This window comes from Malaclemys terrapin, chromosome 11 (assembly GCF_027887155.1).
Source record: "Malaclemys terrapin pileata isolate rMalTer1 chromosome 11, rMalTer1.hap1, whole genome shotgun sequence".
NCBI classification, from domain to species: domain Eukaryota; kingdom Metazoa; phylum Chordata; order Testudines; family Emydidae; genus Malaclemys; species Malaclemys terrapin.
Window position 1 is genome coordinate 12,782,274 of NC_071515.1, and position 15,595 is coordinate 12,797,868.

General features: G+C 44.7%; 1 protein-coding gene across 1 annotated transcript in view; it reads left to right on the plus strand.

Annotated features, from left to right (window-relative positions):
• The window catches only part of ABCA12 (ATP binding cassette subfamily A member 12), a 132,721-nt gene that overhangs the window by 2,085 nt on the left and 115,041 nt on the right, over positions 1 to 15,595 (plus strand). Inside the window, exons 2-3 of the mRNA XM_054044866.1 lie at positions 1,085 to 1,178; positions 14,728 to 14,875. Of these exons, the coding sequence (XP_053900841.1) occupies positions 1,085 to 1,178; positions 14,728 to 14,875 (242 nt within the window). The remainder of the gene's footprint in view (positions 1 to 1,084; positions 1,179 to 14,727; positions 14,876 to 15,595) is intronic.

The window sequence follows — 15,595 nt, forward strand, 5'->3', positions numbered from 1 at the left end:
GAAATCAGCTCTGCTGTCAGTTACACGGGCATAAATCCACATGAGCCCCATTGGCCTTGCTGGAGTTCCTCTGATCCATCCTCCCTCTGATGGTGTATCTCAGAAATGAATCAAGCTCCTAGGCAATGGGCCTACCTCTGGGTTTTCAGTAAAGAGAACATTCCATCACCTTTTGGAAAACTGTGTGGATAATAGCTTTTTTCAAAAAGTGTGAATATTGTTGAAAAATACATTTAAAATGGGTCGGCTTTGGGCACAATTGTCAGTAAAACAATCCTCTCACGCTTTGACTTCTGGCATAATAACCACCATCCCAGGAACTTTGACACTCCTGCCATTACTATTGTCTAGCACTATCTCAATGTGTATAACATTATCTCCATCTAAGAGATGAACTATGTTTTGGTATTTCCAAGTGAATCACCTTAAGGTCATTTTGCAATTTTATTGCCCTTATAAATATTACCTGGTTTTTAATAGTGTACATATAATAGTAATACCCAGTTTTTATCATCAGTAGATGTCAAAGCGCTTGGAGGTCACTATCCTCATCTCCACTTTACAAGTGATTTGCCCAAGCTCACCCAGCAGCAGAGACGAGAGTAGAACCCTGCTTTTCCATATCCCTGTTCTAGCCACTAAGGGCTTGTCTTCACTACAGTTGCTGGTTAATCTAAGCTACGCAATTTGAGTTACGTTAGTATTGTAACACAAGTCGACGTAGCTTAGATCTACTTACTGTGGGGTCCATACTACATTATGTTGACGGGAGACGCTCTCCCGCCAACATTGCTTCTGCCTCTTGTTGAGGTGGAGTACAGAAATCGGTGGGAGAGTGCTCTCTCATCGATTGAGCATGTCTTTACTAGACTCGCAAAATTGATGCCACTGCATTGCAGAGGTGCCAGTTTAGCTCCGTAGTGAAGACAAACCCGAAGCAACACTGCCTCTCAAAACAAGACAACCACTATTTACAGCATACGAATTATGATACATACATATTGGTACTTGTACTTTCGAACCAAGTTCTGGTGCTCACCAATACAACCACTATAACAAATATGCCTTTATTACTGTTTTATAGCTTTGGTCGTTCACCTTAATTTCCTGGCCTTTGATTGTTTTTATAATCCTGGCTATTGTCCGAATCAAATTTCCTCCGGAGCCTCAACCAAACTGTAAGTAACTGGAACATTTCTATTTCTTTGGGATTTAATTCCCATTTCAGTGACTGAAGTATTACTTTGAAGTATTTGGTTCCTTTACATGTACAATTCTCTATCGTTTCCAGCTGAAATTTCCTTAGGTACAGAATGCTGCATACAAAACGTCTATGCTCTTCTGAGGTTATTTTTATTTACAGGTCTTTCATATTACCTTCATAGTTAGAAAGGGGGTTTACACATATTCCGCATTGAGATCTGCTCAGATACTACTGTAATGGGGGGCAATATAAACCCCTAGATAAACAAAGGGAGAGAGGGCAGTATGAGACACTCCTATTCAGCAAAGAAAGTAAGTACAAAGCTAATGGCCTGCGCCCAGATCCACGAGGGTATTTAGGCTTCTAACTTCTATTGTATTCAGAAGTTAGGAGCCTAAATACTTCTATGGATCTGGGCCCATATCCTTAGCTGGTGTAAATCATAGAATCATAGAATATCAGGGTTGGAAGGGACCTCAGCAGGTCATCTAGTCCAACCCTCTGCTCAAAGCAGGACCAATCCCCAACTAAATCATCCCAGCCAGGGCTTCATCAATCCTGACCTTAAAAACCTCTAAGGAAGGAGATTCCAACACCTCCCTAGATAACTCATTCCAGTGCTTCATCAATGGATGAAAGAGATCTGTCTCTTTATGTCAGCTGAAGATCTGGTGCTAAACACATTCCATTTTGTTTGCATATAACCAGTGTTGCCAACTCTTGGGATTTTATCATAAGATGAGCAATATTTGCTGTTTTCTTGGAAAGCCTCACTTCTGGGAGTCATGTGACCACATGCTCGGCTTTCATTTTTGTAAAAAAGTAGGTTTTTAGCTCTCGTAGTTACAGAGGAACACTTGGAAATGTGGGGTGAAATCCTTCTCCCTGCTGTGGCCCTGTTACAGCACGGAAAAGGACTGTAGCACTGTAAAGGGCCCTAAAAGCCCAATCTGTCCAAAGCAGGATTCCCCTGGTGCAGCCACCACAGAAACAGCCATAAATCTGCCTTCTAAGGACCCCCTTGCAAGTGCTGATGTAGGGTGCGTGGCGGGAGTGGGACAGGGGATAGGAGAGAAGGGGCAGGGGCAGGGCTATAGCACCCAGTGCTTCCTGACCGGCGCTAGTGCATATTTTTAAGGATGCAATCACTGAGCATAGGTAAGGAATTGTTTACAATCACGTAGCAATGGACAGATTATTACATGTAGCTAGCACAGTCAGCAAAGAGAATAAGCTGCAGAGAGAGAGAACGAGCTTCTCAGACACTGACTTTTGTATGCTTAAAGATTCTCACTGAAAACCTCAGTCTAAAAGCTAATCTCATCTAATCAGGGAACCTAAAAGTACTATGAGATCTGCAACTATGTCCAGTCAAGACTAACACAGCTCAAATCTTAATATAAAATTCTCCATAGGACAGGCTCCTCGGCAATCGACTGGTCTGGAATAATTCAGTGACTAATGTTCAATAATGAATAAATAGATTGGGAGGTTTTTGGGGTAGGGAGTATCTTTTTATTGCAGGCCCGTACAGCACCTAGCACAGACTGATGCCTCTAGCTGCAACAACAGTACAGATAATAATAATAATATGCTCTTCGCAGATAATTCAGGAACAGAAAAAGAGCTGAAATGGGTCAGGTACATTATTTGCTATGCCTAGTAAAATATTCACTCTTGGAGTAGAAAAATTAACTAGTCTGCATAGTAACTATGGAAAAAACCTCACCCCGCACCACACAGGCAACCCAGATGGTCTTACAGGTTATGGGAATGTGTACAAGATAGAATCTATCCCTAAGGGCTCAACCCACTCAGTCTGCCGAGGAACATAAATTAAACTCCTAGCCCTGACTGGCACTTGCCCTACCCACACCTTCCTATCCCGCTCCTCCACCTTTTTATTCTACTCCTTTGCTTTCCTTTCTGTTGCTGCCTCACATCTTTCTATTCTCGGTCTATGCTCTCCTTAGGAGACTGATCCCCATCCTCTATTCATTGCATGATGTCTTGAAAACAACAACCAGATTCAGACAACTGTTTGATATTCTTGCTTAGCTGCCCAGTTACAATGCACCCATCACTGAATTGCCAAGTACAAGTACATTGCTCTCCAGTTAGACCATAATCTCCGCTCTTCCAATGACATGGACTTTTTGAGGAATCGTGCTCGATACAGTTTACAAAGAAGATGTCACTGGGTTGATTGACAGCCTGCTTTGCATAGGAAAGGCCTATGCACAGAGCAGAGCTATGCACTGTGTGCTCTTAATGTGATACGAATGTACCTCATTCTTGCTCTGAAAGGGTCCGTCATCTGAGGGTCCTCCATGAAGAATGCTCTCCTCCCTGCCCATGAAGTCTTTGCCCCACTTTCCATCATCCAGCATGTCCCTGTTTTTGACACTAGTAATCTTGGGGGTAGGGTGTAGTGCAGAGAGAAAGATGATCCTTGTGCTGGAAGCCAGTCTTGAGTCTAACCTCGGCCCTGACACATTTGTATTGTAATGTACAAAGTGGGAGGGATGTTCTGCCGTGAGCAAGGACCAGGGTGGATGCTGAAAGCCCGCTGAGTGTGGAACTCCCATTGGCCTCAGAGGGGAGTTCTGCTTGCCGGATTGGGCTCTAAGTTAGTAACTCAAAAGGGAGATCCTGAGGTACGAGATAATCATTATTGAGATTAATACTGGGAAATGCCACGCCGCAGTTTAAAAGTAGAGGTTACACAATTTGTCTGTGGCATGTGAGCCAGGATTTACATAGGGTCCTACCTGTGTAGCAGAAGCAGACAGATACATATAGTACATTTTTTTTAATAATAGAAATTTTAAAAGCCCTGAACAGTTTCACTTTGGGGCTAGGGAGAGAGAAAGAAAGAACTCCAGGTGACAGATGCGAGTCACAAAGGCACATCTGGAAAGTGCTCAGGTACTACAGAGAGGATGATCACAGCTGAACATGAATAGAATGGATTCTGCACGGTGCTGAGCGTCCTCAACTCCCATTGACTTCCTGGGTGGTACAGGGGAAACCTGCATGTCCAATTCAGCATCAGTCATGGGGTGAAATCCTGGCCCTACTGAAGTCAATGGAAGTTTTGCTGCTGATTTCAATGAGTGAGGATTTCACTCATGAGCCCTAAATTAGCTTGTAAAATCAGCTTCCAGACACCAAGGGCAATGTTAAGCTCATTAAAGGCAATAGGACTAAACGTGTTTAAAATTAAGATCGGGGCCTTGCTATCAGGAGCTGCAGTGCTTCATGTTCTCTTCCGTATTGGAAAGCTTTGATGAAAGGTGTCATTTTTGATCATTTTGAAGTTTTTCTTTTAACAAATGATACTTTAAAAAAACTTGTTGTGACACAGGAGGGAAGAACCTTTGCCCCAGGGCAAAGCAGATCACAAGCACCTTGAAGGACAGTATGCAGACAAGTCCCTAGCGGCTACCTAAGCAGTCCAGGCGGCTATAAGTTGCACCAAGGGATGAGTCTGCCTCAGGATCAGCTGGCTAGATTGGTTCTTTAAGGCCACTTCGCTCCCTGCCCTGGTTCCTTGCCAAGGCACAATTCAGCCGAACCTGAGAATTGGAATCTGTATAGTTTAGAAAACTTGTTTTGAGTTTTCAGACTGTTATACTTTGTTCTCCCTCTAAAGAATGTGGCAACCCCCATCACAAATGGTTAGGGAGCTAGTTCAGGGCTCATTGATGTTGCAGGTTTCCTTCTCTTCTTGCTGATACAAACCTGTCGTGCAGGGACAGCCAATAATGCTGGGCCCTAGCCTCTCTGTGGGACAGACTGCCAGTTTGTATCGGTTGTGATGGTGATTGTTGCTATGTGGAGACCTGCCCATTTTAGGCACTGGATTGAGATCACAACAACGAATGGTTTGTATGAGGCTACCAGCAGACTGTATGCTCAGGCAGAAGACCACGTGGGAGCCAGCTGGCCACAAAGGGCACTGATATCATGGCTGTGAAAATGAAGGGGAAAAGCCTTGGTTAGAGTGGGATTACCAAAAGCAGTTGGCACCGACCTCACTCTGCTCCCATTGAAGTCAATTGTAAAACTCTTATCAGTAGGTGATGCCTGCTCATTTCTCCTGGGCCAAGTTCAGTCTTGACTTTTGGAGAGATGCCAACAACTCTTGTCAGTATGTCACAATCAGAGGTGGCTACAGGCACCAGCGCACCAAGCGCATACCTGGGGTGGCAAGCCGCGGGGGGCAGCCTGCCAGTCGCTGTGAGGGCGGCAGGCAGATGGCTTTTGGCGGCATGTCTGCAGGAGGTCCGCCGGTCCCGCGGCTTCGGCGGCAATTCGGCAGTGGGGACGCCGATGGCGCGGCACTGGCGGACCCCCTGCAGGCATGCCGCCAAAAGCCGCCTGCTTGCCGTGCTTGGGGCGGCAAAAAACATAGAGCCGCCTCTGACCACAATAAACCATACTGCTGGCAGCAGAGATGAGCTGCTAACTATTTTTGATGAGATCCTTTTCCCTGTATTCATGTGTAATATCTTACTACCAGATTCATAAAGCTAGGGATGGACCAGCCAGTTATTGGGTCAGTCAGCAGATAATTCTGAAGTTGTTTGATTTTTTAATATGTATATTTGGTGTCAGAGCTATGCTTTGAAGAGATGCCAATGGCTCTTATGTCAGTAGTCCTTAAAGGCCACATAGTTGTTGCTAGGGCAGAACTGGTCAATATTTTAACAAGACTCTTTACCCCATGTTGATAGTGTGGGGTAATGCCTCATCACTCGATGTAAATAAAGGAGGGATAAGCAAATGAGTTTTGGTAAAATAGGAACAACCTTAGTCTTCTATCCAGAGCGAGATTCAGATATTTTTCTAAGGATTGAAGGAGTTCATTTAACTTCCTTCCCATTTTTGTGCACTTCAATATTTTTTCATTCAGCCTGCTAGAGGCCTGCTCCAAGGCCCTGGATCTGAAACCCCCAAACTTTAGGGAATTCTGGATCTGGACCTTATTAAGTGTCTGGCCCTCATGCTTATAATTGAGCAAATCGAAACCTCATATTCATACAGGTGCTTTTAGCTGAATAGTTGCCTTTAATTTGGGAAGGTTCAGATCTTGACTCATCTGGATCAGTTGATGCTACCTGGTTGATACCAGAAATGGGTGTATAGGTTCAGATAAAATAAGGATTTTGATCACATTCAACTACCACTGAAAACCTCACACCAAAACTTTTTATGAATATTCTACTTTTCTTTCACTATATTTCACGTCCCCCACTGCTCTGCATTTCTGGGTTTCACCTGGATGTGGAAGTGCCAAAATAAAATGAGATAGGCTATTCTTGTACAACGTCCAGCCCAGCTGGAAGTAGAAGAGTCTTGTTTCTGTAGATCCAACATGTCAGGATTCCCTGGATAAGGTTGGGAGAAGCATCCACATTGATGGGCAAATAGTTGAACAAAACTTCCAAATTTTTCTTTAGCTTTGCCAATTGCAGTCTAAGGGCTGGTCTACACTGGGGGGGGGGGGGGGGAATCGATCTAAGATACGCAACTTCAGCTACGCGAATAACGTAGCTGAAGTCGAAGTATCTTAGATTGAATTACCTGGGGTCCACACAGCGCGGGATCGACGGCCGCAGCTCCCCCGTCGACTGCGCTACCGCCACTCGCTCTGGTGTAGTTCCGGAGTCAACGGTGAGCACGTTCGGGGATTGATATATCGCATCTTAATGAGACGCGATATATCGATCCCGGATAAATCAATTGCTATCCGCCGATATGGCGGGTAGTGAAGACGTACCCTAATAAACAATCAGATGCCAGGCCTGGAGGTTAATAGTTGTGTTCTGTACAGAGTTTTATCAAATTATTCTTCACAATAAAGTTTTAGTCACCAATTAAAGAGATAAACGTGGACTTGTGGAAAGACTGGGAAGTTCTGAGCAGCTTTCAGGTAACACAATGAAATCTTCTAAGGAAGATGGCAGAAGTTCCACTGGAACTATATATCCTTTAAAAAGCAAGCAGACAGTAACTACAGCCCTGGTAGCGGGAAGGAAGAAGTTGAACAAGGAGCAATAATTCAGTAGCATAAGAAGAAGCACATAATGCAGCAGTCTGAATTAAAAGCTACACGTTCTCATATAGCCCATGAGAAGGCAAATAAGTAAAAATGGACTGTCTGGAACACCGGTATTAGGTTAGCAGTTTCTATCCTCTCATCAATCCATAGCCCGCTTTTATCACCTCATGACATGTCCTGGGGCAAATTCTGAATAAGACCTGAATATAATTGGTAATTTTAAAAGAGAGTGAGACGAGAATTATTAATGAGTTACCACATTTCCTGGTTATAAATTAAATAGAAGAGATGATTTAGGTTGCAAGCCAAGAGAGCAACTATATACCTAGCAGTAGCCATAGCCTGTGTCAAATGAATATTTCTTGGGGGAGGAACATGAGGTAGACTCTGTGCTTGTGAAAACATGGTGGAGTGCGTACAACCAGCGTCCTGATTCAAACACGGACGGTGCATATGAAACACTGAGAGAGCTTAGAGAGGCTACAACAGCAAAAATGGGTGACAGGAATGTAACCACCAAGTTATGAACTGACTGAATGTCAGATTGGGGTGTGGCTTCTGGGAACAGTGCAGTGAACCTCTGAAGCTGGGAACAACGAATTCTGGAGCTTCACAAAGCAGCATTGGGCTGGAGGCAGGGAGTTGATGTTTTTCACAACGGGTGTAACAGTTGCCACTGGAGTCATGTGTTATTAGACAGGGGTGTTGATCTTTATCTTCCTGACCATGGTCATATGACTGGGCCAGGAAATAAAGTCACTGTTCCTTGCCAACATAAGGGAGGGACATGATGGGGATGGGAGTAGAGAGTGAGAGGCGGAACTGTGTATGGGGGAAGGGAGAAGATCGCATGCACATCAGATTTAAACATTTTGTGTGGAAAAGTCCAACAAGGTCAATTTTCATGTAAATATTTTTACAATACATTTTGTAAAATTTTAGTAAATATAAATGACAATAGACATCTAATGAGTTCCAAATGACAAAACAGCATCCAGATTAAACACAGTGCTTTTTAATGAACAAATTTATCCACAAATACGTTCAATGCACTATTTGACAGGTTGAGTGTTCTATGGAGTCCATGTGTCTCATGTATGGAGCATGGGAGGACTTGATAAGGTTTATAATATGATGGCATGGTATGGCAAATTTGAGAGGAAGAGAAGTTTCTTACCCCAAGAAAGTGTTAGTTCTGTGAGGAAGGGAGGGAGGGAGGATGGACGAAAAGATCATAAAAGTTGCCTGAACCAAATAAAGAATGAACAGGGAGGGAGGAAAAATATTCTTAAATGTCAAGGAACAAATATTTTTAAGGCCCGAGAAGTAACCATTCAGACCCCATCCATCTTGTAGGACAGAATATTAACTTTGGCAGGTGCTGCAAGGCAGAAGATGAATACAGAGAACACGAAGAGGAAAAGTAAACCACTAAGAGCCAGAAATACAGGATGTAGACACATAAAAAGAAATTAATTAAGGACAGCAGTAGTAGGAAGCCAATGAGTGAGTCAGCAGAGCAGATTCAGTCCTGGTATAAATCAGTGTAACTTCCAAATGGGAGTTGCATATTCTTATGCCAAGACTGCATTTTAACCAGGGTTGGAGAGTGGCCAATCAAAGAGAATAAGGAAAAGGTAGAGAAGTGTATTGGTCGATAGATTACTTGCCAGATCCTCAGCTGGTGTAAATCAGCTTCTCTCTGTGAGTTTACAACCAACTGAGCATCTGGCTCTATGTTTGTCATTAGCATTGACCATTATCTCATGCTCCTGTGCTGGTTTTTCCTGTACCTAAATTAATAAGTAAAAGAGACAAACCTCTGGAAGTTTAAAGTAGAAAATGCAAGATATGTACGTTTGATTTCCTTTGCCTGGTGTTAGTAATGATGGCCCTGATCCTACAAACACTTAAGTGCATGCTTACTTTCCCTCGCATGAGCAGTCTCATTGACTTCAATGAACATTCTCGCATGAATATAGTTAAGCATGTTATGTTTGCCTGGCTGTATTCCTCTGGGCCCCAATCCTGCAAGAGGCCCCCTGTGCTCATGGGAAGCGCCGATGAAATCAGCAGACCAAATCCTCTTCTGGTGCAAATCCGTGTAGCTTTAGTGGCTTCAGTTGAGTAGAACGGGTTGAAAAATTTTCAATGGAACAGTTTTTCCATCAGAAAATGCAGTTTTGTCAAAACCGAAACATTTCATGTGAACATATTGATTTTGACAGAATTTGAGGTGGAAAAGTGTCAAAATGAACCATTTTGACTTTACTGTTTTAATAACGTCAAAACATTTCATTTTGATACAGTAGAAAAGTTTCTTTTTAGACTTGGTTGTTTCAAGATATTTTGATTAAACTTTTATATCCTATTCAAATATTAATGCTAATGTTTTATATATAATCAATAATAATTTATAATGTTTCAGCATAATCAAAGCAAAGTGTTTTTATTCTATCAAAATGAAACATTTTGATGGTTTCAAATCAATTTTTTCTTTTGGAATTTCCATTCTGCAGGACATTTCAAATGTTTTGACTTTTTGTTCCAATTTGGAACTAAAACAACTGTCAAAATGTTGGGATTTCCTGGGGAACAGGCATTCCGGTGCCCAAGCAGCACTATAATCAAGCTATGCTGATTTGTCTCTCCATGGGTGCGGACACCGACCAGCTGGATCCAGGTGTAGGTCTGCAGCTCATTATGGTGTGAGTTTTGTTTGGTTGGGATTTTGTACTTTTCTTTAAGAGTTAGTAAAGAATTAAGTAACCTAAAGTGTTTTTAGAGAGGGAACATGATTTTGACTGAGAGGGGTGTGAATGCAGTGTGTTTCATTGCTAGCAAAGGCAGAGTTCCATTGGATGTCTTATTAAAAAGATAAATCTCTGGGTTCTGAATCATATTGTCATGGTGGGTGAAACCACTTTGATAAAAAGATGCTGCTGTGAACTGTCGTTATTGCAGCTGCAGGGGAAAGACTAGGGCAGGCATTTCCTTGGATGTGTTGCCACATGCTTTTAGTGACAGAAAGACATACTGTGCACAGGGGAGAATTATATGACTTACAGGGCTTTGAGTATTTCTGGGACCGCCCCCCCAAGGTCTGCTGAGCTATTGCATAGCAGTAGAAATAATGCAAAATTCAGTGTTGAAGATGATAATGAATGTTACATTTAAAGGTTGCAAAGCAGTTCCAATTTCTCTGCCATGGATGGGCCAGTGCAGCTGAGCTGATGTGTGTGGGGGAGTTAGCTGCACTCAGTAAAGGGCTGCCGCTGCTGTAAATTGTTTCCTCCACAAAGCAAGGGATTCTCTGAGTTACAACTCCTGCCCTGGGTGCCCCTTGGGGCTGGGGCTTACCAAAGGCCATATAGCCAGCCAGAGGCAGAGTTGAGGTGAAAGCTCAGAACTTCCTGGTTTCTGCTCTGTGATGGATGTGGTGATGCTTTGTAATCACCGAAGAATACTGATATGGAGCCTGTTTACTAAGGGCATGCCTGCACTATACATTTAAGTCGACCTATGTTAGGTTGATTTACAGCCACCGCAGTAATTACTGCGGTGATTCATGTCCACACTGCCCTTCTTCTGTCGGTGATTCGTGTCCTCACCAGAACCGCTTCCACTGACTTAAGAGGGGCAGAGTGGGGGGCTGAGAGCCCGGGCTCTCAGCTCTGCGTGCAGCTCCCTGCCAGTAGCCCAACTTCCTGCTCCCCACCGAGAACCTGGCTGCCCAACCTCGGCTCCCTGCACCCCACATATCATCTGTTGGTTGTTTTAAGATCTGTTTTCTCTGAAATAAAAATAACAGGAGTACTTGTGCCATCTTAGAGACTAACAAATTTATTTGAGCATAAGCTTTCGTGGACTAAAATCCACTTCATCAGATGCATGCAGTGAAAAATACAGTAGGAAGATATATATACACAGAGAACATGAAACAATGGGTGTTGCCATACCCACTGTAACAGTTTGTACAGTACATGGCAGTACATGTATGTTGGCCAAACCAGACAGTCTCTACGCAAGAGAATAAATGGACACAAATCAGACATCAAGAATTATAACATTCAGAAACCAGTCGGAGAACACTTCAACCTCCCTGGTCACTCAATTACAGACCTCAAAGTCGCAATACTCCAACAAAAAAACTTCAAAAACAGACGCCAACGAGAAACTGCAGAATTGGAATTAATTTGCAAACTGGACACCATTAAATTGGGGGGGGGAGGGATAGCTCAGTGGTTTGAGCATTAGCCTGCTAAACCCAGGATTGTGAGTTTAATCCTTAAGGGGGCCATTTAGGGAACTGAGGTAAAAATCTGTCTGGGGCTTGGTCCTGCTTTGAGCAGGGGGTTGGACTAGATGACCTCTTGAGGTCCCTTCTAACCCTGATATTCTACAAAATTAGGCATAAATAAAGACTGGGAGTGGATGGGTCATTATACAAAGTAAAACCTATTTCCCCATGCTAATTTTTCCCCCCTACTGTTACTCACGCCTTCTTGTCAACTGTTGGAAATGGGCCATCCTGATTATCACTACAAACATTTTTTCCCTCCTGCTGATAATTGCTCACCTTAATTGATTACTCTCATTAGAGTTGGTATGGCAGACCCCATTTTTTCATGTTCTCTGTGTATATATATCTTCCTGCTGTATTTTCCACTGCATGCATCCGATGAAGTGGGTTTTAGCCCACGAAAGCTTATGCTCAAATGAATTTGTTAGTCTCTAAGATGCCACAAGTACTCCTTGTTCTTTTTGCTGATATAGAGTAACACGGCTACTACTCTGAACCTTTCTTGGAAATGCTTTTGTCCCAAATAAATAATACTTGCCTTTAAGAAGGCCGTTGGGTCGCTGGTTACCACGGTCATTGCCCCAGAGGGAAATGAACTGCGGGTACTGAACAGAAGTCAGATCTGCTGGGAATCACGGTTGATCACAAGGGTTGGTGGCCTGGTCTAAGAGTGGGAAAATGGCATGATTCCATCTTGAGAAAGGTGACAGCTAGAGGGGTGCTCTCAGAGAAACCAGGAATGGTCAGAGGTGAATTAGCCCAGTAACACGCTCCACTGGCATAAAGAGGCTGTAAAGATGGTAGGGAATGCCCCCAGTGCCAGGGACTCTCTGTTACCAACCCTTGCAGCCCCAGCATAGAAGACCTGCCAGAGGCGAGCTGGAGGAATGAGTGGGCATGGCAGCTGCACATCACATTCCAGCTGTTCTGGGCCACAGTACAGCCCTTAGTTACCCCTAGCCTTGTGGCTGCTGTACCTTACCTGGGGGGGGGGGGGAAGGTAGGGTGCTGCAAGTCCAGGAGGTGCAAAAACAGCTTCAAGGCACTTTTGCTGTGCTCTCCTCATTTCTACACCAAGGTACAGTGTAGTGGACTGTGCCTTTAAGGGACCAGACCTGCAATGGCACACATCAGGAAAAACAAGCGGCTGGATCCAGGTCAGGTGCAACAAGGATCTGTTTGTTGGCGCCTCCAGCAATGGCATAAAGTGGGTGGAATACAGCCCACAGCTGGTGCCTTTGAGATATTGATATGAAGGCATCAGCCTCTCAGGGTGTTGATGTGCCAGTCACCATCATGGCTGAAACACTGTAGATTGACCTGGGAACCTGCAGAGCTAAATGCACGTGCCACTACCGCTTAAGCTAAAGGGCCCAGGCTCTATAGTTGGGGCAGCACAACAAGTATCCTCTCTGGATTGTCACAGTGGGGCCCTGTAACACACACTCACCCAAGGGTTACCCGTTCAGATGAAAACCTGGGTTCTGGAATGCAAGGAAAACGTTCTCTTTAGATTCCCTAGAATTCAATGTATTTATCCCATTGACTCAGAGCCGTATGTTCCGAGTGTTTGGTATGTTGCTAACACTGATGTTACCACTGGGACCGTTCAGGCTGTCGTTTCAGCTTTGCAGGCATTGCTGACCGCTAATACACGTAATAGATCTAATGCTAGGGCCCATAAAAGAGATGGAGAGAAAGCGGTGACCAGATCAGGGAAAGGCGTGACTAGTCGTCTGTTGTGGTTAAAGAGCAAGCTAATCAATTGCCATTACAGGCTGCACAGAGCTTTCAGGTGGGTGACTCATTTCTGTATCAGAAATAAGAGCAGCTTTCTTTGCCAGGTATTTTTTGTTATTTGTGCATCTCTTCTTATATGCTGTGATTAAGTGAAAGAGCTTCAGGATTTACTAGAGGTGCCGTCATTGAAAATAAGGGCCTTTAATGAGCTGTGTTGGCTGGCAAAGGGCAGGGCAGGGCAAACTGTATTTAAAATGCTGGCCTCTCTAATCATGTAGACCCTATTGAAATCAACCAGAGTTAGGTACCTAAACACGGTTGAGGATCTGGGTCTTTGGATATGCCTACACTGCAATAAAACACCCGCAGCTGGCCTGGGTCAGCTGACTTGGGCGTGTGGGGCTATAAAATGTCAATGTCGATGTTCAAGCTTGGGCTGGAGCCTGGCTCTGGGACTCTCCTGCCTCACGGAGTCCCAGAGCCCAGGACCCAGACCAACCCCAAATGTCTACATGGCAGATTTACAGCCCTGCAGCCCGAGCCCTGTGAGCCTGTCAGCTGACATGGGCCAGCCACAGGTGTTTTATTGCAATACCCTTGGTCTCAATTCTGGCCCTGGCTATGGGATTGCACAAGGGAGGAAGGGGACATAAAGACACCCACTTACTCCCCTGGGCTGGCTACATGGATCATGGATCACTGAACACGGGATGTGGGGGAGCAGGGGGAATGCAGCCACTGTGAGGCTGATACTGCCTTTCCCATGCATGTTGAGGCCGGAGGACAGGCCCTGGTAGCTCCATCACCGTTTGTGCACAGATCAGCACAGATGAGCCCACACACTAGGGGCAGCCATCTGGTTCCAGATCTGCTCCTGACCTGCCCCATCTATGAAACTTGTGGCAAAAGCCACAATGGAGCCATTACTTCAGTGGGGACTGGTTACAGAAGCCAGTGGTCCTGCAAAGAGGCTGTCCCAAGCAAACCCTGGAGATCCACCCTGTGATTATGGATGTTTCGCCGTTGTGCTGGAGCTAAGTCCTACCTTTCAAAAGCAAGAACTAGCCATCACAATTCTAAGGCTTTTCTTATCTTTTACGTAGTCATCTTTTTTCCCACCTCTCAAAATCTTGCATTGTGTGTGTATTGACAGTAAAAATAAGGAACACTGGTTCCCATTTGCACTAAGGCCCCTTGCCATGGTTCTGGCAGGCTAAAGGAGCTTTAACATAGGCAGAAATGTCCTTCACAAGTACCATACGTTCCCTTTGCCTTGCCAGAGTGCTGTGCAGGGGCCTTAGCATAAATCAGACTCAAGCCAAAGCTCCTGAACTTAGAAAATCATTATAGATTCAAATGAAGAAAACACCATGTCACAGGAATTAGATTTTTTTTTTACTTTATTTTTTCCAGGTTACCTAGCTCCTCGGAACCTCCCCAGTGCCGGTTTCTTCCCATTCCTACAAACCGTGCTCTGTGATTCAGATGCCAAGTGCAAGGACACACCGTACACACCAGAAGATCTGTTACCAAGACTTCCTGGCAAATCCCCTCTCAGGCGGTAAGGGAATATGAAACTGCTTTGTCGTTATAGGCTAGGGAGCCAGCCATTCAGTGACGTATGGGGGCCGTCATGATTGCAATCTCTGGGCATCACTCTCAGTGAGTGGTAGACCAGTTCTAGGAACTACAGTGCTTTAGAAACGTGTGTAATAATGGGCAAATTGTCCACTGGGCACTTTAAAAATGTTTGTATTAAAATAATTATAGAAGGAGCTGGTACCACCATTATAATTGCCTGATGCTTTCCACTATAAGAAAATCTTCCGACACTCAATGCACACACACGCACACACACACACACACACACACACACACACACGAGGGCTGAAGTAAGGTTGCCAGAGAAATGCAGGGGTGGCATAGATCCCCACTGCACGGGTTAATATTTTACTAGCAGGACCTCTGTGCACTCATCTTTTGTCACTATTCCCTAAAGCAGCGGTTCTCAACCGGTGGGCCCCTGGCAGGCTGTGGGCGGGTTTCAGGGGATCCACCAAGCATGGGTGGCATTAGACCCACTAAGGGCCAGGGCAGAAAGCCAAAGCCCCACCGTGCAGGAGTGCAGCCCAGGGCCCCAAGCCCCAACCCCCGGAGCTGAAACCGAAGCCTGAGCAACCTAGCTTTGTGGTGCCTCCTGTGGCGTGGGGCCCTGCACAATTGCCCTGTTTGCTACCCCCTGCTGGTTCCGGCTTTTATATGCAGAAAAACAGTTGTTGTG